Source organism: Cydia splendana, chromosome 15 (assembly GCF_910591565.1).
Source record: "Cydia splendana chromosome 15, ilCydSple1.2, whole genome shotgun sequence".
NCBI classification, from domain to species: Eukaryota; Metazoa; Arthropoda; class Insecta; order Lepidoptera; family Tortricidae; genus Cydia; species Cydia splendana.
In genome coordinates this window covers 16,300,082-16,320,886 of record NC_085974.1, presented here as the reverse complement: position 1 = coordinate 16,320,886, position 20,805 = coordinate 16,300,082, and the positions used below count along the sequence as shown (strand labels likewise).

General features: G+C 42.2%; 2 protein-coding genes across 2 annotated transcripts in view; one reads left to right on the top strand and one right to left on the bottom strand.

Moving 5' to 3' along the window:
* The window catches only part of LOC134797786 (disks large homolog 5), a 49,723-nt gene that overhangs the window by 6,817 nt on the left and 22,101 nt on the right, over positions 1 to 20,805 (bottom strand). The window contains exons 17-24 of the mRNA XM_063770154.1: positions 20,495 to 20,571; positions 18,981 to 19,111; positions 9,973 to 10,069; positions 9,737 to 9,827; positions 8,418 to 8,491; positions 6,907 to 6,970; positions 4,279 to 6,227; positions 3,725 to 3,839 (exon numbers count right to left, since the gene is read on the bottom strand). Coding sequence (XP_063626224.1) covers positions 3,725 to 3,839; positions 4,279 to 6,227; positions 6,907 to 6,970; positions 8,418 to 8,491; positions 9,737 to 9,827; positions 9,973 to 10,069; positions 18,981 to 19,111; positions 20,495 to 20,571 — 2,598 coding nt within the window. The remainder of the gene's footprint in view (positions 1 to 3,724; positions 3,840 to 4,278; positions 6,228 to 6,906; positions 6,971 to 8,417; positions 8,492 to 9,736; positions 9,828 to 9,972; positions 10,070 to 18,980; positions 19,112 to 20,494; positions 20,572 to 20,805) is intronic.
* LOC134797773 (uncharacterized) lies at positions 11,667 to 13,244 on the top strand. The gene is made up of 2 exons (XM_063770137.1): positions 11,667 to 12,344; positions 12,764 to 13,244. Exons 1-2 carry the CDS (start codon positions 12,041 to 12,043, stop codon positions 13,063 to 13,065), a joined length of 606 nt encoding a protein of 201 aa, XP_063626207.1. The 5' UTR covers positions 11,667 to 12,040; the 3' UTR covers positions 13,066 to 13,244.

Here is a 20,805-nt window from a genome sequence, read left to right as displayed (position 1 = left end):
TGTGACGTAATTAATGGATGACCCCTTACCGGGGCTTGTAACTGTAACAGGAGCAAAAAAATTAACTACAGGCAGTATTCCTCAAACTAACCAACATTTGTTCTGCGACTTTTAGCACACTTTAAAGACGCAATAGGTAGAGTTAGACCAAGAAAACCCTGCAGCGATTTTAATAGCCCACGGAGTGCAAGTGTTATTTATACGTCATAATTTTATAGAAATTTGACTTTTAAAATAACATCACTTGCACTGCGTGGGCTATCAAATTCGCTGCAGACTTTTCTTGGTCTAATTCTACTTACCTATTGCGAATTGTGTTATGTTTAAAGCGTGACAAGCAACGTCCATTATTACACTGATGACAGCGTACATTGAAGATAATATTTAATTTGTATGAAATAAAGACATTTATAGAAGTTATTGAAGAAAAGTGTCATCGTTTGAGGAGTAGGTACCTATCTATGTTTAAATTAAATGTAAATATATTTTTCCTTGTTTATTTATTTTTCCTGTTTTGTTTTGTAGGCCAGAGTTGATTTTTTCATTGTGATTGACATCTGTATTTGCAATTTATAGATTATGTTTAAGGCTTCGTCACACAGGCGCGTTTTCCGGGCGGGGCGTGAGCGGGGCGCGCCGCTTTTACGTATAAAACGCTCACGCCGTCGCGCCTGTGTGACGGAACCTTTAAGTTATTTGCTCGTGTTACAGGCCCCACCCGGTATATGGTAGAGTCCATCTAAGCTACAATTTCACCTCTTGGACAGAACGAAGTTAGGGAGTGTCATTATAAACGTCATATTTTCGTAGAAGTTTGACATTAAAGATGACATTGTCATCTCTGTCATTCCAAATGCCCTCCAGAGTTAGCTTGGTCCGACTCTATCCCTATCTCTAGATAAATTATGATTCTATATACCATTTTGATACTTTTAGCATATACTTATAGGTAGGTACATAATTATGATACAGGATTTAATCATTTTTAGATAGACAGATGACGTGTATTTAAATCTTATCTTATACCTTTAAACTAGCAATTCTTGTATATTTATTTATATATAGGTAGGTATATATTTCGGCGATCTCGGAAACGGCTCTAACGATTTCGATGAAAGTTCCTATATAGGAGTTTTTGGGGGCAAAAATCGATCTAGCAAGGTCTTATCTCTGGGAAAACGCGTATTTTTGAGTATTTATAATATGTTTTCTGAGCAAAGCTCGGTCTCCCAGATATTATAATTAAAATGTGAAAAATAGATAAATGAATAAAAATACGTTCCATAAATATAATTACTTAAGGGGTCATCCATTAATTACGTCACACGAATTTCTAGGTTTTTTTACCCCTCCCCCCCTCCTTGTCACACTTGGTCACATTTGGCAAACCCCTCCCCCCTGGTGTGACGTCACATTTCGTCAACGAAATCGGCAAATATTTATTTAATATTTTATCAAAATATTTTTGACAAAAGAAATATTAGTAATTTTATAACCCAAAACTGATTAAGAAATAAAATTAAACGAATAAAAACGATTATCGTTTCAAAACCTTGTTATTTAAATGATAATTAGCGTATAAAATAATTTAGATACATTTTCGGTTATTGATGAAAGTGATGAAGTTAAAGTGACGTCACAAAGTTTATGACTCCCCCCTCCCCCTTGGGGGCTATTCATAAATTACGTCATTTCAAATTAGGGGGGGGGTCTGGACATCGGATGACGGTAGCATGAAGTAGGATGAAATGGGGTCATTTGAAGCATGATTTTTGGATGATTATAGGGGGGGGGGGGGGGGTCAAAATCGCCAAAAATCGATGACGTAATTTATGGACAGCCCCTTGTCACAACATGTCACATTTTCTTGACCCCCTCCCTCCCCCTAAACGTGTGATGTAATTAATGGATGACCCCTATTGTGAAATGACAGTTTAGCTCGCAAGGCCAAGATAAAATCCAAGCATAGACAAAAATACTAAGACGCGCATAGCGCAGTAAAATATTGTATGGCAAATTTGACAGCTGAATTAGTAATATGCCTTGTATTGACTGGATATCACACGTTACGGCCCGGCCACGACTTTGCGCGACCGGCGACGGCGGCAATAGGTGAGAACGAAAGGTCCAATCGCTGTGTGTGTGTGTGACCTATGGTTGCCACCGCCGCCGTCGCCAGTCGCGCAATGTCGCGGCCGAGCCGTTAGTCTGTATACCAAACTGACGACCGAAATCATATTAAGTGCTATCTCTTTGACTAATGGTACGAACATGCAAATGTGAATGAGAAGTTTTAGTCAGCATAAGTCAGTTTGGTTTGCGCCATCTACTTCAGCCGTTAAATTTGCAGCTGCAATATTTTACACTTTACGTCTTTTAGCATTATTTTGCCTATGATTCATGATAAGTAAAAACATCAACAATACGCATGATCACACGTTTTAAAAGAAAATTCTTACATTCGAAGTCCACTGCTTCTTTGCTCTGCGTTTCTTGCCCTGACGAACCTAAATTATTTCATTTCATTATAAATTTGAATAACGGTTTGAAAGTTACCCTGTTTACTGAGAAATTGATTGGATTGATTGAGAGTAGTTATTCCTACAGTTCTATTGAGAGCGAAAAATGTTCTGACAAAAAGGTATAAAACTATTTAGAGCAACATATACCATTGTGAAGTGAAATAAAGAAATAGTTGTGTGTCTTGGGTAGAAATTTATGTAATGAATAATGATGGTTTAACCTCGTAAGATCCAGCATATAAAGTTTTCATATTTTTAATTTGAACCTTATTCTATAAGTAAATTGGAACGAATTTCGGTTGTTTTAAAAAGCAATTAAACAAAAGAAATGCTACTTTATTTGGTTCATGAAAGGTTCAAATTAGATTGCACGATTATGTACATTGCAATGTACATATAGTTTCAGGAGGTTAAAATTGGTTAAGTTTTTCTGACATTAGTAACATTAGCTATATTCATTTTGAATAATGATGCGCATTCTTGAGAATAGGGAATATTAGGCAAAGCTCTGCGTAGGTGGCACGACTAGAGCACATACAGTAAACAAACATCAATGACACATGATGCGTCATTACGTTAATCACAAACCAATGCATATATGCATCAATGTCATATTTTATTGTCTGTGAAAACTTGTCAAAAAACATTTTAAGGCACAGTATGTATAAGTTAGTCTATGAATTTACTAGAGTCGGTAGTGCTCTGGAGGCAGAACATTGCAGTAATATCCCCTATTCTTTATTTTTGGCCAAGGAAAATTCTCGATCGAGGTTATTTTCGACGGGAAACTGAAAACATCCTCAAGAGCGGCATAACTTCGTTGAATTTGCTATTATTAGTTACAAGATTACGTGCAATAAGAATAATGAACATAGCCGAAGTATACGCCTTTGAACCTTAGAGCATTTAGTAACTGGAGACGCCTTGGCTGTCATTTTCTGTACAAAACAGTCTGCCGATTTTTGCGGGGGAGGGGACATCAGATGTATTGCTATTTCTACATGATTTGTACGTAACGTATAAATAGTCAGATAATGTCAGTCCATACAAAAGTTTGCACAATTGTGCAAGGTTATCGGCAGAGGGGTAAGCCCTTAAAGGCGACTCCGATTATTAAATGCTCTAAGCTTTGAACCTTCGAGTTTGTTCTAAGCTTCGTACTTCGTAGTTTAAATCCGGGAAATTTGAGTATATGTGGATACCTGTGGATGTGATTTTAGCGCATCGGTCGAAGCCGGCTCGGATGTAAAAGGCATCGCCAGGCTTATCCTTGATGTCGTGGTATTGCTGCAAGTCTAGGCGGACTAGGACGGACACCTAAAAAGAGGGGTGTTTTAATAAACAATTCACATTTTGGTACAATACAAAAAGAATGCAGAAGGAACAATAAAATATTGAATATATTTAAATCCAAACTATATCTATGTATAATAATGATGTATTTCGGAAACTAAACATGTATGCAAGGTATAGAATTCAAGCCAAGAAATGACAAGTGTTGCATTACAATGCACCAACATCTGGTGCCTTGACTGTAATACGTAGGGTTCCCGGATTTGTTATAAACTCAAACCGACCCCAGCAATGCAGACAGGTTTTTAAAAGCGTCTTCATTTTAAATGATAGTTATAAAATTTATTTGAAAGGCGTCCGAGGATAAATATGTTCTAGGTTTATGCATAGAGTAGTTTTTCACACGAATTCCTATAAAATTAATAGTTAACTAAAAAAGTATACCATGAATTCTGCAACTCACCTTTTCCGCTGGCTTGGCCAACTCCAAAGCGGCCTGCTCAGCCGTCGCTCTCCTCAAATCCACATTATTGTACTCCATAATCTGGTCCCCCGTCCTCAACCCCGCATTATACGCTGGCGAGTCAATTTGCACACTATGCACAAAGATTCCGACTGCGTTACCCCCCACCAAACTTATCCCAAGATCGGAACAGTTCCTCATTTCGATTATCAGAAACCTCGGCAAGTCTTTACTCGTCTGCGACTGTCTTAAAGTCGCAACCTCAGTCGATGGTGCTTCCATTCTTAAAGACTGCTGCGGGCCTGGAGAATTTCTAGGGGTAGGAGATCCTGAGAGGGACACTTCCTCATCATGAGAACTTTCTCCTGAGGATGAACTCCCAGACACTTCGACCTCGTCTTTGTATTTCTCTGGACTGTATTGCACTAGCATGGTTATCGAATTGCCTATTTGCCTTAATACGCTGGCGGCGAGACTGTAAGTAGCTGATCTCATGTTAATACCGCAAACTTCAAGCAACTGATCGCCGACTTGTAAACCTACTTGACTGGCAAGTGAGTTGTCGTTTACAGTTGACACGAACACACCTCCGCTGCTTGGTGGACAGTAGATCTGTATGCCTAACGGCTGTTGACTCTTATCTATATGCACTCTCCTAAGTTCTCCTGGTAATGGCTTATTCCAGCCTAAGCCAGTGTATTCAGGCATTGAATTCCTGGTTGCTTTATGGGCTATTTGCTTTGCTCCTCTTCCTGGACTTAATATTTCTACATGATAGGTCGGCATCGGCGAATTTCTTTCTGAACTCCTCTCAATCGAGCCTGTGCTTAGTTTTCCAGCTGAATTCTTAGAAGTCACACTAGGATTTGAAGGGATTCTGAATCTCTGATTCTCCTTCTTTCTCGGGAATGTGCCGCCTTCGTAAACATGAGGGTAGTCGCCTAATACTCTATTCGCACGTGGTACAGGCTGGAGATCAGACATGTTGTGAGTGTGTGAGGGAAACGAATGCATTTCATAGCTCGTTCCGATGCTTTCCCCCGACTGACTCTGTGGGATGTTGGTCGGGCTCGCTAAATGAGGGTATCGACTCGATGTGTGAGGATTCGAGTTTACGAAAGGTCCTCTATAATACTGAGATTGTAACCGCGATTGGGACGGCAAGGTCCCTGTCATAGCAAAATTGGTGTTGCTTGTTAAACTGTCAGGACCGAAGCTGTCACTGTCAGATGGATATTTGTTCACCGTTTTTGGCGATGAAGACTTTTTAGGAGCGTAATACTGTTCTAGAATAGGGTGATTCTTCATCTGGTGTTCGAGCGAAGTTGGCGTTTTTCTTGAAATGAAATCTAAAGAACTTGGTCCTTTATTGACATTGAAGTCTAAGGAATGAGGGCTTTTAGTTCTGTTTCTGGTCACTGGCTGGAAATCTAAAGAATCGTCAGACGGATTCAGAGCTAAGCTGAGTCTGTTTGGTGTGATGTCATGTTCGGAATAGTCGCTCATGGACATTTTATCTTTCTCAAGCGTCCGTATTTTCTCGAAGTTCATGCTTGGGGACGTGAATTGGGGGTGGGGATTATGGATAGAGAGTGGGGCAGGTTTCGGAAAATGGGCGATCGCTGGGGAGGATTCTATGGATTTGTAGACGGAGTGCCGCGCTGGGGTGGTGACTTGTGTTAAGGGCGCGTGACCTAGGGGTATGGGGTTTGAGTTCCGATTGGTATTAGACCTCTGTGGTTCTGGTTGTAGCTTGGTGGGTGGACTGAGGAGCATGGATAATGGTGGTCGTTCTTTCCTCGAGCGTGGTTGGACGATGGTCCCAGTAGGGTTCTCTTCTAGACCGAAATTAGCTCGTGCCTTGGGCCAAGTGCCTCCATTTTTGGAATCATTTTGCGACTCTTTGTTTTTTCTTCGCGACCGTTTCAGGACACTACTGGTTTCTTTGACTGTGAATTGAAACAATACGGACATGTGGTTACTAAAGACGTAAACATTTTAGGTACTTAGCCGTTTATAGAAATTAAAAAGACAATTTTTTCTTGTCACTTTTTAAACTCTAGTTTTATGGCATTTAAATTAACTACTCTAATACTCATTAGCCCTTTTTCCAATGGGCTATCTACAAATCACGATAATATAACGTAGTACAAGAATTCTTCTAACAAACTGTGCTAGAATTGGCGCCTGACTGGTGAGTCAGAATAACGACAAGTTACAACAATAGTTGATTCACCCAAAAATAAAATCATATTTGGTTATTGTGACCTTAATAGTGAATCAGCCTATATACGTCCCACTGTTGGGCACAGGCCTCCTCTCATGCGCGAGAGGGCTTGGGCTATAGTCCCCACGCTACCGACTTCACATACACCTTTGAATTTCTTCGCAGATGTATGCAGGTTTCCTCACGATGTTTTCCTTCACCGAAAAGCTAGTGGTGAATATCAAATGATATAGGTCCCAAAAACTCATTGGTGCGAGCCAGGATTTGAACCCGCGACCTCCGGATTGAAAGTCGGGCGTCATATCCACTAGGCCACCACCGGTTGTGACCTTATGTGGCATTAATTAAATCAGTACTTAAAAGTTAGACGGTTGTATGACTTGGTTGGTATGGTTACTTACTTGTTTTTCCATGATAGCTGTCGATGACAGAATCCAGCTCTGCTATCGCGTCAGACTCTGGTACCTGGATTATAAATTATTTATATCATTAAAATGTAATAAAATAGTACACATAAAAAATGCTTTCGCGGAGACAATGATTGCTGAAAATACATAAGATAAAGAATCAAGATTGAGCTTAAATCAAAATACGTATTATCATATGAATCATTTGCAATAAGATTCTTATTACGCATGCAATAACACAAGTACAAACATCAACATTCCTAACTGTACATAAGTGGACCTTATTACAAACGGCATAAGGTCCACCGATGTACAATTAACAGTGAGGACGATGGTACCAACAGGAAATTTCGTTATCGCGACAACAGAAATCTTTATCGCGACTGTCACACAATTATAACAAACAATCCGACTTCGTAAACAACATTAAAGTACACAATTATATTATACCAATAAAGTTTTTAATACAAATTACTTATTATTAATTGACAAATGTTGATATAAATATATGTATCGTGAAAAAACATAGAATAAACGTTAATTTTATGACGGTCAGTATTATGAATATTAATCATTGAAATCTTATATACGATATTTTAGGTCGGTTGAATAGTTCTATTTCTACTTGTAAACATCTTGATAGAAAAGAGGCATGAATTATGTAGCCATTTTTACTAAGACTTCGCTGTCCGTCCGTCCGTCTGTCACCAGGCTGTATCTCACGAACCGTGATAGCTAGACAGTAGAAATTTTCACAGATGATGTATTTCTGTTGCCGCTATAACAACAAATACTAAAAACAGAATAAAATAAAGATTTAAATGGGGCTCCCATACAACAAACGTGATTTTTGACCAAAGTTAAGCAACGTCGGGAGTGGTCAGTACTTGGATGGGTGACCGTTTTTTTTTTTTTGCTTTTTTTTCGTTTTTTTTTTTGCATTATGGTACGGAACCCTTCGTGCGCGAGTCCGACTCGCACTTGCCCGGTTTTTTATTGTTTTACTTTAATTCGATACCATATTGGAAAATGCAAACGATTCTAATTGATAATAAACGAAAATAGACTTTACTTTCTAAGGCCGACCATGCAAATTGCCAGTGGAGTTTGAAATCAATAGTGAAGGAAATAAGATTGAAATTCTTTTGTTTCGAAATCGAACTAAACAAAGAAAAACTGTGTTTCCATTCAATACGGTTTTAATTACATTGATGTAACTAATACTACGTAGGCCTTACCATTGAGACAAAAAGTCGGTATCTATGGTAGGTATTTATTAAAAAAAGTAAACAAACAATTCGGGTCGTTATAACATTTATTGGTTAACCGACCAAATACAAAACCGCCTGGATCAGTCACTGAACGACCTGTCTTTAACCTACATTATTTGATCATGTAGTTTTCCTCAACTGGCTTAAGGAGCCATTTGTGCGTAGATTTTGTTTACTTTTTATTTAAATACCTAAAGATACAGAGTATAGGTTTGTAACTTTAACTAATCTTACCTTGTTTTGTTTGTCCTTCGACTTGCTGCGTCCGGTGACCGCCTCGATCTTCCCTCTGATCATGTCCCACGTACCTGATAACATCGATAACGTATCGATAAAGTGTCGATAGCTTATCTTATCGATTAGTTTACTACTCTAGCGCCTTTGGCCCATATTAGGTATTTATCTTTATCAATCAGAAAGATATAGAAATGAATGAATAAATTTGTAAGTATATAACTAAATTCGCTGACAAATGTGATAATGCAATAATAGGCTAGTATGAAAAAGATTAAGGAGTCGTTACTTTTTTAATTTAAAAATATATGGGACTTATTAGTAGGCCAGAATCTTTTAGACAGAATCTTTTTTTGGGTGTGACCCTGTGTAAACTGAAAATCGTAATTAGATTCCAAAAAAAGTAAGACAATGTTGCCACTGCAATATATTGTTTGTAAAATAGTAAATTCCTTTTTATAAATAAACACGCTAAGATAATTTATTTATTGGTAATTTTACTCCTACGATTTAAAAAAGTACTTACTTTTATTTACTTATTTTTACATAAATACAAGACGCGCTAGTAAAAAGTGGCAACATTGTCTTACTTTTTTTGGAATCTAATTACGATTTTCAGTTTAGTATACTCTTAACAGGTGATGTACATTGGTTTTTATATATTTGATATTCTACCTATAGTTCGTTTTTTTAGCATTGGAAAAAAGGTAAGGAAAAAACAATCTTGATGTCTTTTAATTGAAAAACACATTTTAAAAATAAGTCACGGCAAATATGTAACAATTATGAATCTAATACGATCATTTATATCCTTCTGCTTTCATAAGTAATAGTTACTGATTTTTAAAAAGCGTATTTCAATTAAAAGACATGTGAAGATCGCTTACCTTCTTTCTAATGCTAAAAAAACGAACTTCAGTAGTAATAATAAGTCAATATTAAAAGTATCCTGAATACTTCATCATCACCACGATTATTCTACGGTTTTAGGCTCGTGCCGCGATTGCAGAGGACGCTGGTTCGATTCCAGCCTTGGGCACTGGATTCCTTTAGGGTCTCCCCACATCTATCGACGCGGAATCGGGATTAGCCGATAGAAAAAAGCTTTATGTGTACGCAATAAGAGCGTAAAAGATGTCGACGCGTCGGCAGGCGTCGGCCGAGCCAGACATTAAGCTTTTTTCTACCGGCTTCTGCCGATTCCGCGTCGATAAACGTGGGGAGACCCTTATTCACCTTTTCTTTCGTAATATGACATTTATTAAGTTAAAATATAATCATTAAAATAATTTAACTGGTTGATCTAAGAATGCACCAACCTCTCTCCTGATGTATCTTGCCCTGGCTTCCAGCTGCTACATGGTACACGTACCGACGGTCAAAATCCGGTACACCGTGCTCTATGTGGACCTGAATCGAAATAAAACGTTAGTCACATTTTTTTATTGAACATTAATAAAATATTATATTTTAAACAGAGACCCTGCAAAACTGTTGAATAGTTCAATATAACATAATAAGAAAAATGAAATTTTATGATAAAAAAAATATTTACCTTAGAGTCAGAAGGTGGGTGCAGAAATGGTGACCAGTCTTCAGTCTGCGAGCAAAGACTCAGCATCTTGCCTTCACTAGAGTCAAACAGTGATAGCCTGTAAAATAATACATATTTTAATGTCAAATGAGAGGCTTCATGGACTCTGAAGGCTATATTTCACTTTATTGCTATACTAAACGGTGTTTTTATAACCTAAAATTACAGTTTAATTAGCAAATTTACCTAATAACTGCTTTTTTTACAAATTTTGTACTGTAATTCGCCAGTCACTGGCCGGTTTAAGTAACCGGCCACCCTGAACTAAAAATGAATTCTATTCACCTTTAAACAGAGTGGTGAATTACCCTATTATACAAAAAAAAATCGATTTTGTGACGTTTACATTAAATACACTTTCTCACTACTTTATAAATTATGTAATTTACTTAATACTATACACATACATTATTTCAAGTCATCAGTCATCCTAAATAAAAATGATTTTACAAACTTTACTACGTCTTAAGTAGTGTAGTCCCTTAAGGGCCACTTGCAGCATCCCGCTAACCCGTGGTTAAGCGGTTAAACCGTTAACCAAGTGTCAAATTGTACTGGTAACCATGGTAACTCCAGGTTTAACCGGTTAACCCCAGGTTATTGGAATGATGCAAGTGGCGCTAAGTAGTGTAGCCCGCGAGAGAGACAAGACACGATTGAGATGCATAATTGTGAAAACACTAACATATTTTCCTCCATTGTGAGATGCGATTACGTAAATTCAAAAATGCGTAAACAAGCTAACGTAAATATTGATTTTATATGTCAATTCAATCCAAATGGATAATAATGGTGGATTTCACATTAGATTGGAGCTATGAAAGAAGGTGTTTAGCATTAGACCTAATGATATTGATGTATAAAATATTTAGTTTTGGCAACCTATAATATTTTTCAAACTCGAAGGGTACGATGATAGATGTTATGGAGATTGCATCTGTTTACGCCAAGTGCAAGCACCTTTCACATGTGCCGTGTGCAATAATCGCAGGCCAATTTCCTAGAGGCTCAAGCGTAACTTAAATGGTATGTCACTACATTCATTATGGTAAAACTTCATATCGATAGATTCTATTTCCGAGGACGATTCAGAGCGTTGTAGCGAACGCACGTAGGTTGCATTACTGCCGGGTTTGACGCTAGCTTTGGCAGCAGCCATTGACCACGCCGCGTGTGTTTTCAGTGTATAGTTAATTCTAAGGATAGTAACCGTCGTATCACGATTGTCACGCATCAGGCGTAAGTGTACGGACGAATTAAGTGTAGGTTAACGTAAATTATACGCGAATGTGGAAATATTGAGTTTCTTTCCATCGCCACACCTACCCGAAACACCCAGGCCGGAGCGGCCAGGGTGCTCAGCAGCATCACAGCAGGCTTAGGAAGGCCTAGCTCCTACAGGACCACGCGAGCCGTCACACCGGAGCGGTGGAGGCGCTCCTCACAAGCAAACGAGCACCAAAGGAAAGAGAAGTATCTGAGCTCCCGTCGGGAATCCGGGGCTACCCGACCACGACGTAGACATTTTTGGTGTTCCCATCAGAGGGGAGGAATTACAGCACGATATTATTGAAAGCCATCGTCATCAACGCGAGCACCGCAGCGGTACATCGCATTGGTAGCGTAATCATCGCTTCAAAGTAGTCATCGTGTCAGCGTTATTCATTTTTTGCCGTTAAATTCAGTGGAAACGGAGCCCGGTGCGGTTGGGCATAGTGCGAAAAAATCAATCGTAGTAAAAGGGAAGGCGTCGGCCGCCATTTTCCTGCGTAGGCAACGGACGGGGACCGTACAGTGCGGAGTGCGGCCATCTTTAGCATAAGGACATTTCCGGTTCGCGGCAAACGTCAGTTGGGACATTTAGGTTAGAATTATCTGTCAACGTCAAGTGTCGCCAATAGATTAATTAGGTTATCGTCAATATAAAATCCAACTTTAAGGTAAAGCCAAAGCCACCTAACCTGTAAACTGTTAGTCGAATAGTGTCACAAATTAGTGTCTTTCATTAATCGTAAAGTAAATTCACGTCATGTCGTTAAAGTCAATCAAGGTGCAGCTGCGCACCAAGTACCAAATGTTGACCGACTATGCTGGCACGGTCACATCACGACCTGACAGCATGGCCGCGTCGGTGGCGAAGCGGCACTTTGATCATATTTATACTGAGTACGTCAAGGCCCACGAGTCACTGCTGGCCTACGAAGGTGAGCTCGAGGAGGAGGAACGGCTTCAATACCAGGAGTGCTTTAGCGAGGTTAACCGGCTGCTGATCCAGCTAGACGAGGCGTCGGCTGGAGAGGCTGGCCAGTCACACACACCCCGTGGACAGGCAGGTAAAGTCAAACTGCCCTCTGTGCAGCTGCCCACCTTCAGTGGCAACCTGCCAGAGTGGCTCTCATTCTATGATCTCTTCATGTCGTTAGTCAATAGTAGGGATATCTCCGACGCGGAGAAACATTACTATCTTCGGTCGTCGTTGCAGGGGGAGGCGCTGTCCATTATACAGCACCTTCCGATGGACGGACCCAACTACGCGGTAGCTTTACAGTTATTGCGGGCTCGGTATCAGAATAACAGGCTGCTGTTGGATACATTCATTAGCAGAATCATGAACCTGCCTTCAGTGGCGCACTGGAGTGCAGGGTCACGCTGAGCTTTCTATGACCCGCTCCGGGAGTCAGTCCAGGCGCTTGAGAAGCTCAAGCAGCCAATCACGGAGTGGTCATACTTATTGGTTTTTATAATTTTGCAGAAGCTACCGAACAGAATCAAGACCTTATACGAGGAGAGGTACGGTGGCAATCCGGAGGTGTTGCCCACTCTCACGCAGCTACTGGCGCTGTTGGAGGAGCAGTGCCGGGTTCAGCAAGCGGTCTCGCCAGCAGCGGCGGAGCAACCAACTGCGCAGCGTGGTTCCGCACCTGCACGAGGAAGAGCGGGGCCGTCGGGTCAAGCTACCAGGAAACCGGGACCGCCAGCGAGGGTCCTCGCCATCGAACAAGAGACCAATCAGGTGAATTCACCCCCTGTTCTTTGCTCATACTGCTCGAGTGACCAGCACAGCTTGTACAAATGCCCGAAGTTCCTCAACCTGGCGATTTCGGAGCGGAAGACCTGGGCTAGGAAGTCAGGCGCATGCTTCAGATGCCTGCGCAGTCACTACGCACGCGAGTGCATGCAGCGCAACTGGTGCGCACAGTGTGAGTCGTCCGCACACAACTCACTGCTGTGCGATGGTGGTGCAGCGGGGAGAGCCCCACCCATGGCAGTTGAAGCAGCTGTCCATCGGGTAAGGGTCATGCCGCTTGCCACGCCAAGCACGTCGAGAGCAGTCACGCTGCCGGAGCAGTGGCCGTCTCCCCAGCGACCGACTACATCTCCGCCGAGGGCTGCGAAGCCGCAGTCTCCCAAGCCGTCAGTACCAGACCAACCCCAAAGGAGGGAGACAGGGTCACCTCATAGTGCGCTTCAGCCGGCTCAGCTGATTCCCACCGGTCATATACCGAGGGCTAAGGTAGGCGCGCGTGTTCAAGCGGCGCAGCAGTCATTCCATTCATTGCGCTTCGGGACTCGGAGCAGTCCTGAGCCTGAACAATGAGATCAGGCCACTGTTGGTGCACCGGAGGAAAGACTACGAATGGCGCCAATTCGTGTCTCTCCTACAGCTGTGATCATGGTCAGATCAGGCAATGGGTCTTATGTTAAAGCTAGGGCTTTGCTTGACTCGGGAGCGGGGTGCTCCGTAGTGAAGAAATCATTTGTAGAAAGATTCAAAGTACACCAACAGTTTACTGGGAATAATATTTTAGGAGTAGGTGACATAAAGGTAAATGTGCCAGGCACGATTGCTAAGCTTGTATTCAAACCACGCGGGAAAACAGTGCCTATCATCAGTGTAGTAGCTACAGTCATGTACAAGGTTACGGGAAACATACCTTATTATGATACTGAGATCAGGACTCATTTGGATTCATCAAAACTTGAATTAGCTGACCCTGCCTTGGATAAATCGCAGGATGTGGACATCATTCTAGGAACGGATGTGCTCAATTATATATACACTGGTTCAAAGATACTCACTAACATTCCAGGTGTTGAGGCGTACGGCACCTGCTTCGGTCACGTGCTGATGGGGGCAACTTGGAATTACCCATCATCATTAACAACACCGACCGCCGGGACATCAGTAGAGGACTACGGCATCCATGCTACTCGGCTCGAGGACGTCCTAGAAAGGTTTTGGAGAGTGGAGCAGACCCCCGAGGAGCGGCCGCAACACCCAGAACACCTCGAATGTGAAAGGTTGTATACCTCCACTACTCAACGTTTAGATAATGGCCAATTCATGGTGCGGTTGCCGCTGCGGGCAGACCGACCCAAGCTGGGCGAGTCTAGGGCTCTAGCCATGCGTAGACTGATTTCGTTGGAGGCCAGGCTGGCCAAGAATCCAGTATTTGCTGAAAAATATAAGGAATTCATGAGGGACTATGAGGCACTTGGTCATATGTCCAAATCAGACTTTAATTTCGAGAGCGAACACTATGTAATACCCCACCACGGAATTTTCAAAAAAGGATCCGAAATATCCGCGTCGTATATAACGCTGCAGCTAACTCAAGCACCGGAGTATCGCTCAATCAATGCCTTCACTCAGGCAAACCGCTTCAAAATGATATCACTCAAATATTGTTAAATTTCAGACGTCATCAAGTTGTCTTCACGACCGACATCAGGATGATGTTCCGGCAAACGTGGATACACCCCAGCGATAGGCGCTATCAGCTGATTCTGTGGCGCGAGGATCCGTCGCAGGATGTACAGGTATATGAGTTAAATACCAATACATACGGACTACGCTCCAGTCCTTTCATCGCGATAAGGACCTTACTTCGATTAGCTGATGACTGGGAAGCCCAGCATCCAGACTCACCGGCTGCTCATATCATGCGCAGAGATGTATATGTTGACGACATCCTCACTGGGGCTGATTCACTCACCGAGGCCCAAGAACTCAAATCAGAACTCATAGAACTCATGCGGAGCGCTGGATATGAGTTACGCAAATGGTCGTCTAACCGCAGAGAATTATTACAGGATCTTCCGCAGGAGCATTGTGAGATGCCTCGTCAGTTTGACTCTGACGACAAGAGTTTCATAAAGGTATTAGGGATACAGTGGAACCCCATGTCAGATTCCATGTCGTATCAACTCAACATACCGTTGGGCCAACCAACGACGAAACGTAGCATATTGAGTACCATAGCTAGACTGTATGACCCGTGTGGCTATTGCGCACCAATCATATTTAGATTCAAACTGTTTTTACAATCACTGTTCACAGATGGATTACAGTGGGATGAGCCACTGTCCCATACTCAAGACCTTCAATGGAATGAACTCATTCAAGATCTACATCACTTGAGTCAGCTACAGATTCCGCGGTGCGTCACTCTGCCCGGTGCGGTGTCACACTCCCTCCACGGCTTTGGAGATGCGTCGGAGCTCGGCTACGGAGCCTGCGTGTACCTCCGGACTGAGGACGCGTCAGGGAATGTACTAGTACGGTTAGTGATAGCTAAGACTCGCGTAGCGTCAAAGAGAGTCAAACAAACCATTCCGAAGAGCGAGTTAAATGCAGCTCACCTGGTTTATAAGTTATTAAACCACGTCGCAGCGGCATACGAAGAATCAGTTCAGATTGACAGCATAAATGCTTGGTCAGATTCCAGAATTGTGCTATGTTGGTTGAACACAAAGCCTCATGTGCTACAGACTTTTGAAGGTAACCGTGTTCAAGATATTCAACAGTCACCCCGACCTATGACATGGAGGTATGTCAGATCGGAGTCGAACCCTGCCGATGTCGCATCGCGGGGGGCTACGGCGAAGGACCTCATCGGGTTTCATCTTTGGTGGAACCCAGAATGGTTACTGACGAATGAGTCACAGTGGCCGACGATGCCGGTCACCATGTCACCAGATTTACCCGGATTCAAACAGTTACATCACATTACGCCGGCCGAGAAGTCATGGGAGGCGTTTCTGTTATCACGAGTCAGTTCGTTCAACAAGCTTATCAATGTGACGTCATACGTATTGCGATTTTGTAAGAACGTTCGTTTGCCGAAAGCGCAACGGAACGTTCGCCCTACGCTAACGATCGACGAAAATCGTGAGGCAATGAACCACTGGATTAAGTATGTTCAACTGGATGCTTACAGAGATGAAATCGTGTTATTGAAAGGAGGCAAGATTGTTTGCAAGTCACTTCAAAAACTCAGCGTTTTCGTAGATGAGAATCACTTCATTCGCGTCGGAGGGCGACCGCGGCATTCATGCTTACGTTACGATGCTAAGCATCCATACCTTCTACCTAAAGACCATAAATGGACTCAAATGTTGATGCAGCATTATCACCGTACCTATTGTCACGCTTCAACGAGCGCACTCATCAATATACTCCGACAACGTTACTGGATCCCGTCGGCGCGACGTGTGGTATCCCGCGTAATCAATAGCTGTATGTCATGTTTCAGATTCAACGCTTCAACGCAGGCCCCGTTTATGGCAGATTTGCCAGCGGACCGAGTCACGGCGGCTCGTGCCTTTTCAGGAGTAGCAACCGATTTTGCCGGTCCCTACTGGGTCAAAAGTAGTCACCTCAGAAATGCTAAATCACTCAAAGCTTATCTGTGTGTTTTCGTATGTTTAGGAACGAAAGCCGTACATCTTGAACTCGTCTCGTCGCTGAGCACCGAGGCCTTCATTGCGGCGTTCACACGGTTTGTCAGTCGACGAGGGCTGCCCGCCTTAGTCAGGAGCGATCAAGGTACAAATTTCAAAGGTGCTAGCTCATACCTCAAGGAAGTTAGTCAGTTCTTACTTGACAACGAAATTGTCCTCCAGGAGGAATTTCGTCGCCAAGGTGTCCGCTGGGAGTTCAATCCTCCTGGTGCCCCTCACATGTCAGGCTTGGTAGAAGCCGCAGTCAAGAGTATTCGAGGGTCTTTCAACCGTATTTTCCAAGGTAGAATCAGTGCTTAACTCACGGCCTCTGGTTCCTCTATCTGAGGACCCATGTGACTTGGAAGTACTCACTCCGGGCCACTTTCTTATAGGGCAACCATTGCTATCGGTACCTGAGTACCCGTGGAAAGACACTAATGTAGCATGTTTATCACATTTTCAGTCTTTACAAAAGATTTCACAAAACTTTTGGGCTAAATGGCATATTACTTACCTTAATAATTTGCAAACCAGACTCAAATGGTACAACCATGTTCCTAACATGGCTTTAAATTATTTAGTCTTAATCAAGGATGAAACTGCACCCCCTCTCCACTGGCGTAGAGGTAGAGTGATTCAATTATTTAAAGGTGCAGATGATATTGTACGATCAGTTAAATTAAAAACTCAGGGCGGCGACTTAATCCGGCCCGTTGTCAAATTGTGTAAATTACCTGTAGAGTGTACTTAACTGTATTAATTTATAAGTTATGGTTTGGTATTGCCACATGTTAACAACTTATGGTACCTACTGTTTAAATTGAATTTATTTATATCAAGATGAATCACTGATTTCTAATTGCAACTGTACTAGGTACTGTTTCTTTATAAGTATTTAGTTGTTTACTTGTTCTTTCATGTCACCACTTTGCTGTGGTCAATGTTTGCTAGTGCTGTAAGATAGACTAGCTAATCAATTGTGCTTCAAGGTATCAGCTCAACTCTGGCCTCCCCCCCGCAGGAATGTTTACGCCAAGTGCAAGCACCTTTCACATGTGCCGTGTGCAATAATCGCAGGCCAATTTCCTAGAGGCTCAAGCGTAACTTAAATGGTATGTCACTACATTCATTATGGTAAAACTTCATATCGATAGATTCTATTTCCGAGGACGATTCAGAGCGTTGTAGCGAACGCACGTAGGTTGCATTACTGCCGGGTTTGACGCTAGATTTGGCAGCAGCCATTGACCACGCCGCGTGTGTTTTCAGTGTATAGTTAATTCTAAGGATAGTAACCGTCGTATCACGATTGTCACGCATCAGGCGTAAGTGTACGGACGAATTAAGTGTAGGTTAACGTAAATTATACGCGAATGTGGAAATATTGAGTTTCTTTCCATCGCCACACCTACCCGAAACACCCAGGCCGGAGCGGCCAGGGTGCTCAGCAGCATCACAGCAGGCTTAGGAAGGCCTAGCTCCTACAGGACCACGCGAGACGTCACACCGGAGCGGTGGAGGCGCTCCTCACAAGCAAACGAGCACCAAAGGAAAGAGAAGTATCTGAGCTCCCGTCGGGAATCCGGGGCTACCCGACCACGACGTAGACAGCATCTATCATTGTATCCAGTTTGAAAAATACTATAATTGGTGCGGCAATATTGGTTTGCAACAACAATATTAAATAAGAAAAGATGCATACTGGTACAGTCCGACTTAGCTAAATCTGCACCGATTTTACAGCGACTAAGCATGAAAATGCCACTAAACACGTCAGAATTTTATATAAATTTGAGGTTCATGGTGGCACTACCAAAAATTAGTGCAGAGTTAGCCGAGACTGACTCTTATCTTGCTGGTAGCGAGCCTAGTATTTGCTAGTGCCTCACAACATTATCTGGCCGAACATTACATCAACTCATTTGCGCGTTGTCTTTGACGCCATTAAGTAAAACTAGGTAAAATGATGAAGTCGAATGTTTCCCTCTTTAAGGAGTGCCCGACACTTCCGACACTTCATGCCTTAGGGCGATCTGTTGTTCTGTCAATGTACAATATGTCTATAAACAGACTTACCTGTTCGCATCTAAGCAGCAGGGGTAGAGCGGCCGCAACAGCGTTAGTGTCACAGTTTCGTACTGACACTCGTTGAGGACTTGAGGAGTGCCCACACTTCCAACACTTCATGCCTTAGGGCGATCTGTTGTTCTGTCAATGTACAATATGTCTATAAACAGACTTACCTGTTCGCATCTAAGCAGCAGGGATAGAGCGGCCGCAACAGCGTTAGTGTCACAGTTTCATACTGACACTCGTTGAGGAGTGCCCACACTTCCGACACGCTCTTAATGCCTTCGAGCGATCTGTTGTTTATCTGTCAAACATAAAATGTAAATTTATCAAAAACATTATTTAATGGAGAGTTGAGGCAAGGAGGCGGAAAGGGAGACCAAGAAGAACGTACATATATCAAGTAAAGGAAAAACTCAACGTCGTGTCGTATCTTAGAGCATTTAATAAACCGGAGTCGCTTTTAAGAGCTTACCCCTCTGCCGAAAACCTTGCACAGTTATACAAACTTTTGTATGGACTGACGTTTATCTGACATGGCTATTTGTAGGTACGTTACGTACAAATCATGTACATATAGCCATACATTTGACGTGCCCCTCTCCCGCAAAAATCGGCAGACTGTTTTGTATAGAAAATGACAGCCAAGGCGTCTCCAGGTACTAAATGCTCTGTGTCGTATAGTAGTAGGTAGTCAAGGAGAAGGCAGAAGCCCTACAAGCATGGAAATCGCTCGACCGACTAGAGTCTAACTCTTATATACACTCTTATATATATGATGACGATGATTAAATGCACGGCGGTTAATTTTAATACCTTTTATAAACAACCTACACACTTGAAATAACTAAAATTGTCTGTCAGAAATTTTACAAAGTATTCATGTGTGTTATTTGACCGACTTGACAGTGACAAATTCAATACATTTTTGAAGTGAAAACTTCTTTAGTGGCGCTGTGCACTTTTTGTGATGGGGAAAAAATGTTAAACTCGCGACAGCGTAAGACGTAAGACGCTTCGTAAGACGGACACGTGACCTGATCGAAAAACTGCTACAATGTCATTGCGTTTTCACTTCTGCCGGCACCCCCGGAGTGCCCGTTGTTTTCTTTCTCAAATTAGTTTAGTTTACTTTTAGTAAGAATACACATATTTATGATCATATGTAAAACAAAATCTAATGGAAAATTGGTTTCAAGTTGAAGAGTTAGCTGCTACAAACAGCAGCACTCCTAACTGTACATCGGTGGACGTTATTACAAGGCATAAGGCCCACCAATGTACAGCTAACAGTGTGGGCAATGAATGAATGAAAATCTTTATTTCAGGCAACTAATGGCCCATACATAAATACCTTAAAACTAGCATACATATTATATAAAAATAAAAATATATTTTATAACTAAACTTTAAAAAACTAAACACTACATATCACATTATGGCTGCGATGCATTACGCAACCCCGCAGTGTCAGGGAGCCGGCCGCGGAACCGCCGAAACTTGACACCCTTCGGCCAAAACTCCTCCTTGGTGAAGGTCGCTAGATGGTCAGTCGGAACGCTCACCACAAACGAATTAAAATTCGCATTGTGTCGAGATTCCAACTTCGCGACCCTCAGGATGAATCCGGTCTTCGTTTTCACATACTTTACGATGTCAATGCAATGTCGATGGCAATGGTACTTACACTGACTATGCGATCCCCTACGAAGATGTCGTCTTTTGCGATGGCGCTACCCGGAGATATTTTACTGATGAAAATACCTGGTAAAGAAATTTCAAAATTAAGTAGGCTATTATAAATACAAAACAGATGTAATTTTATGTAAAACAGTATTGTGAAAATTAGTCAGGCGCTAAGTTGGCTCACTTCAGAGGGCTTACCGGGAACACCGAAGTTCGCAAATAGCGGGCATCTTTCTCTGTCACTCTAATTACGCCCTAATTGGAGTAAAATATAAAGATGCCCGCAATTTTCGAACTTCGGTGTTCGCGGTA

Excerpts from the sequence above, each read along its gene's own strand:
- LOC134797773 (XM_063770137.1), top strand. The coding sequence starts at position 12,041 with ATGTCGTTAAAGTCAATCAAGGTGCAGCTGCGCACCAAGTACCAAATG. Across the intron at positions 12,345-12,763 it reads CACACCCCGTGGACAGGCAG|AAGCTACCGAACAGAATCAA; the intron begins GTAAAGTCAAAC and ends ATAATTTTGCAG.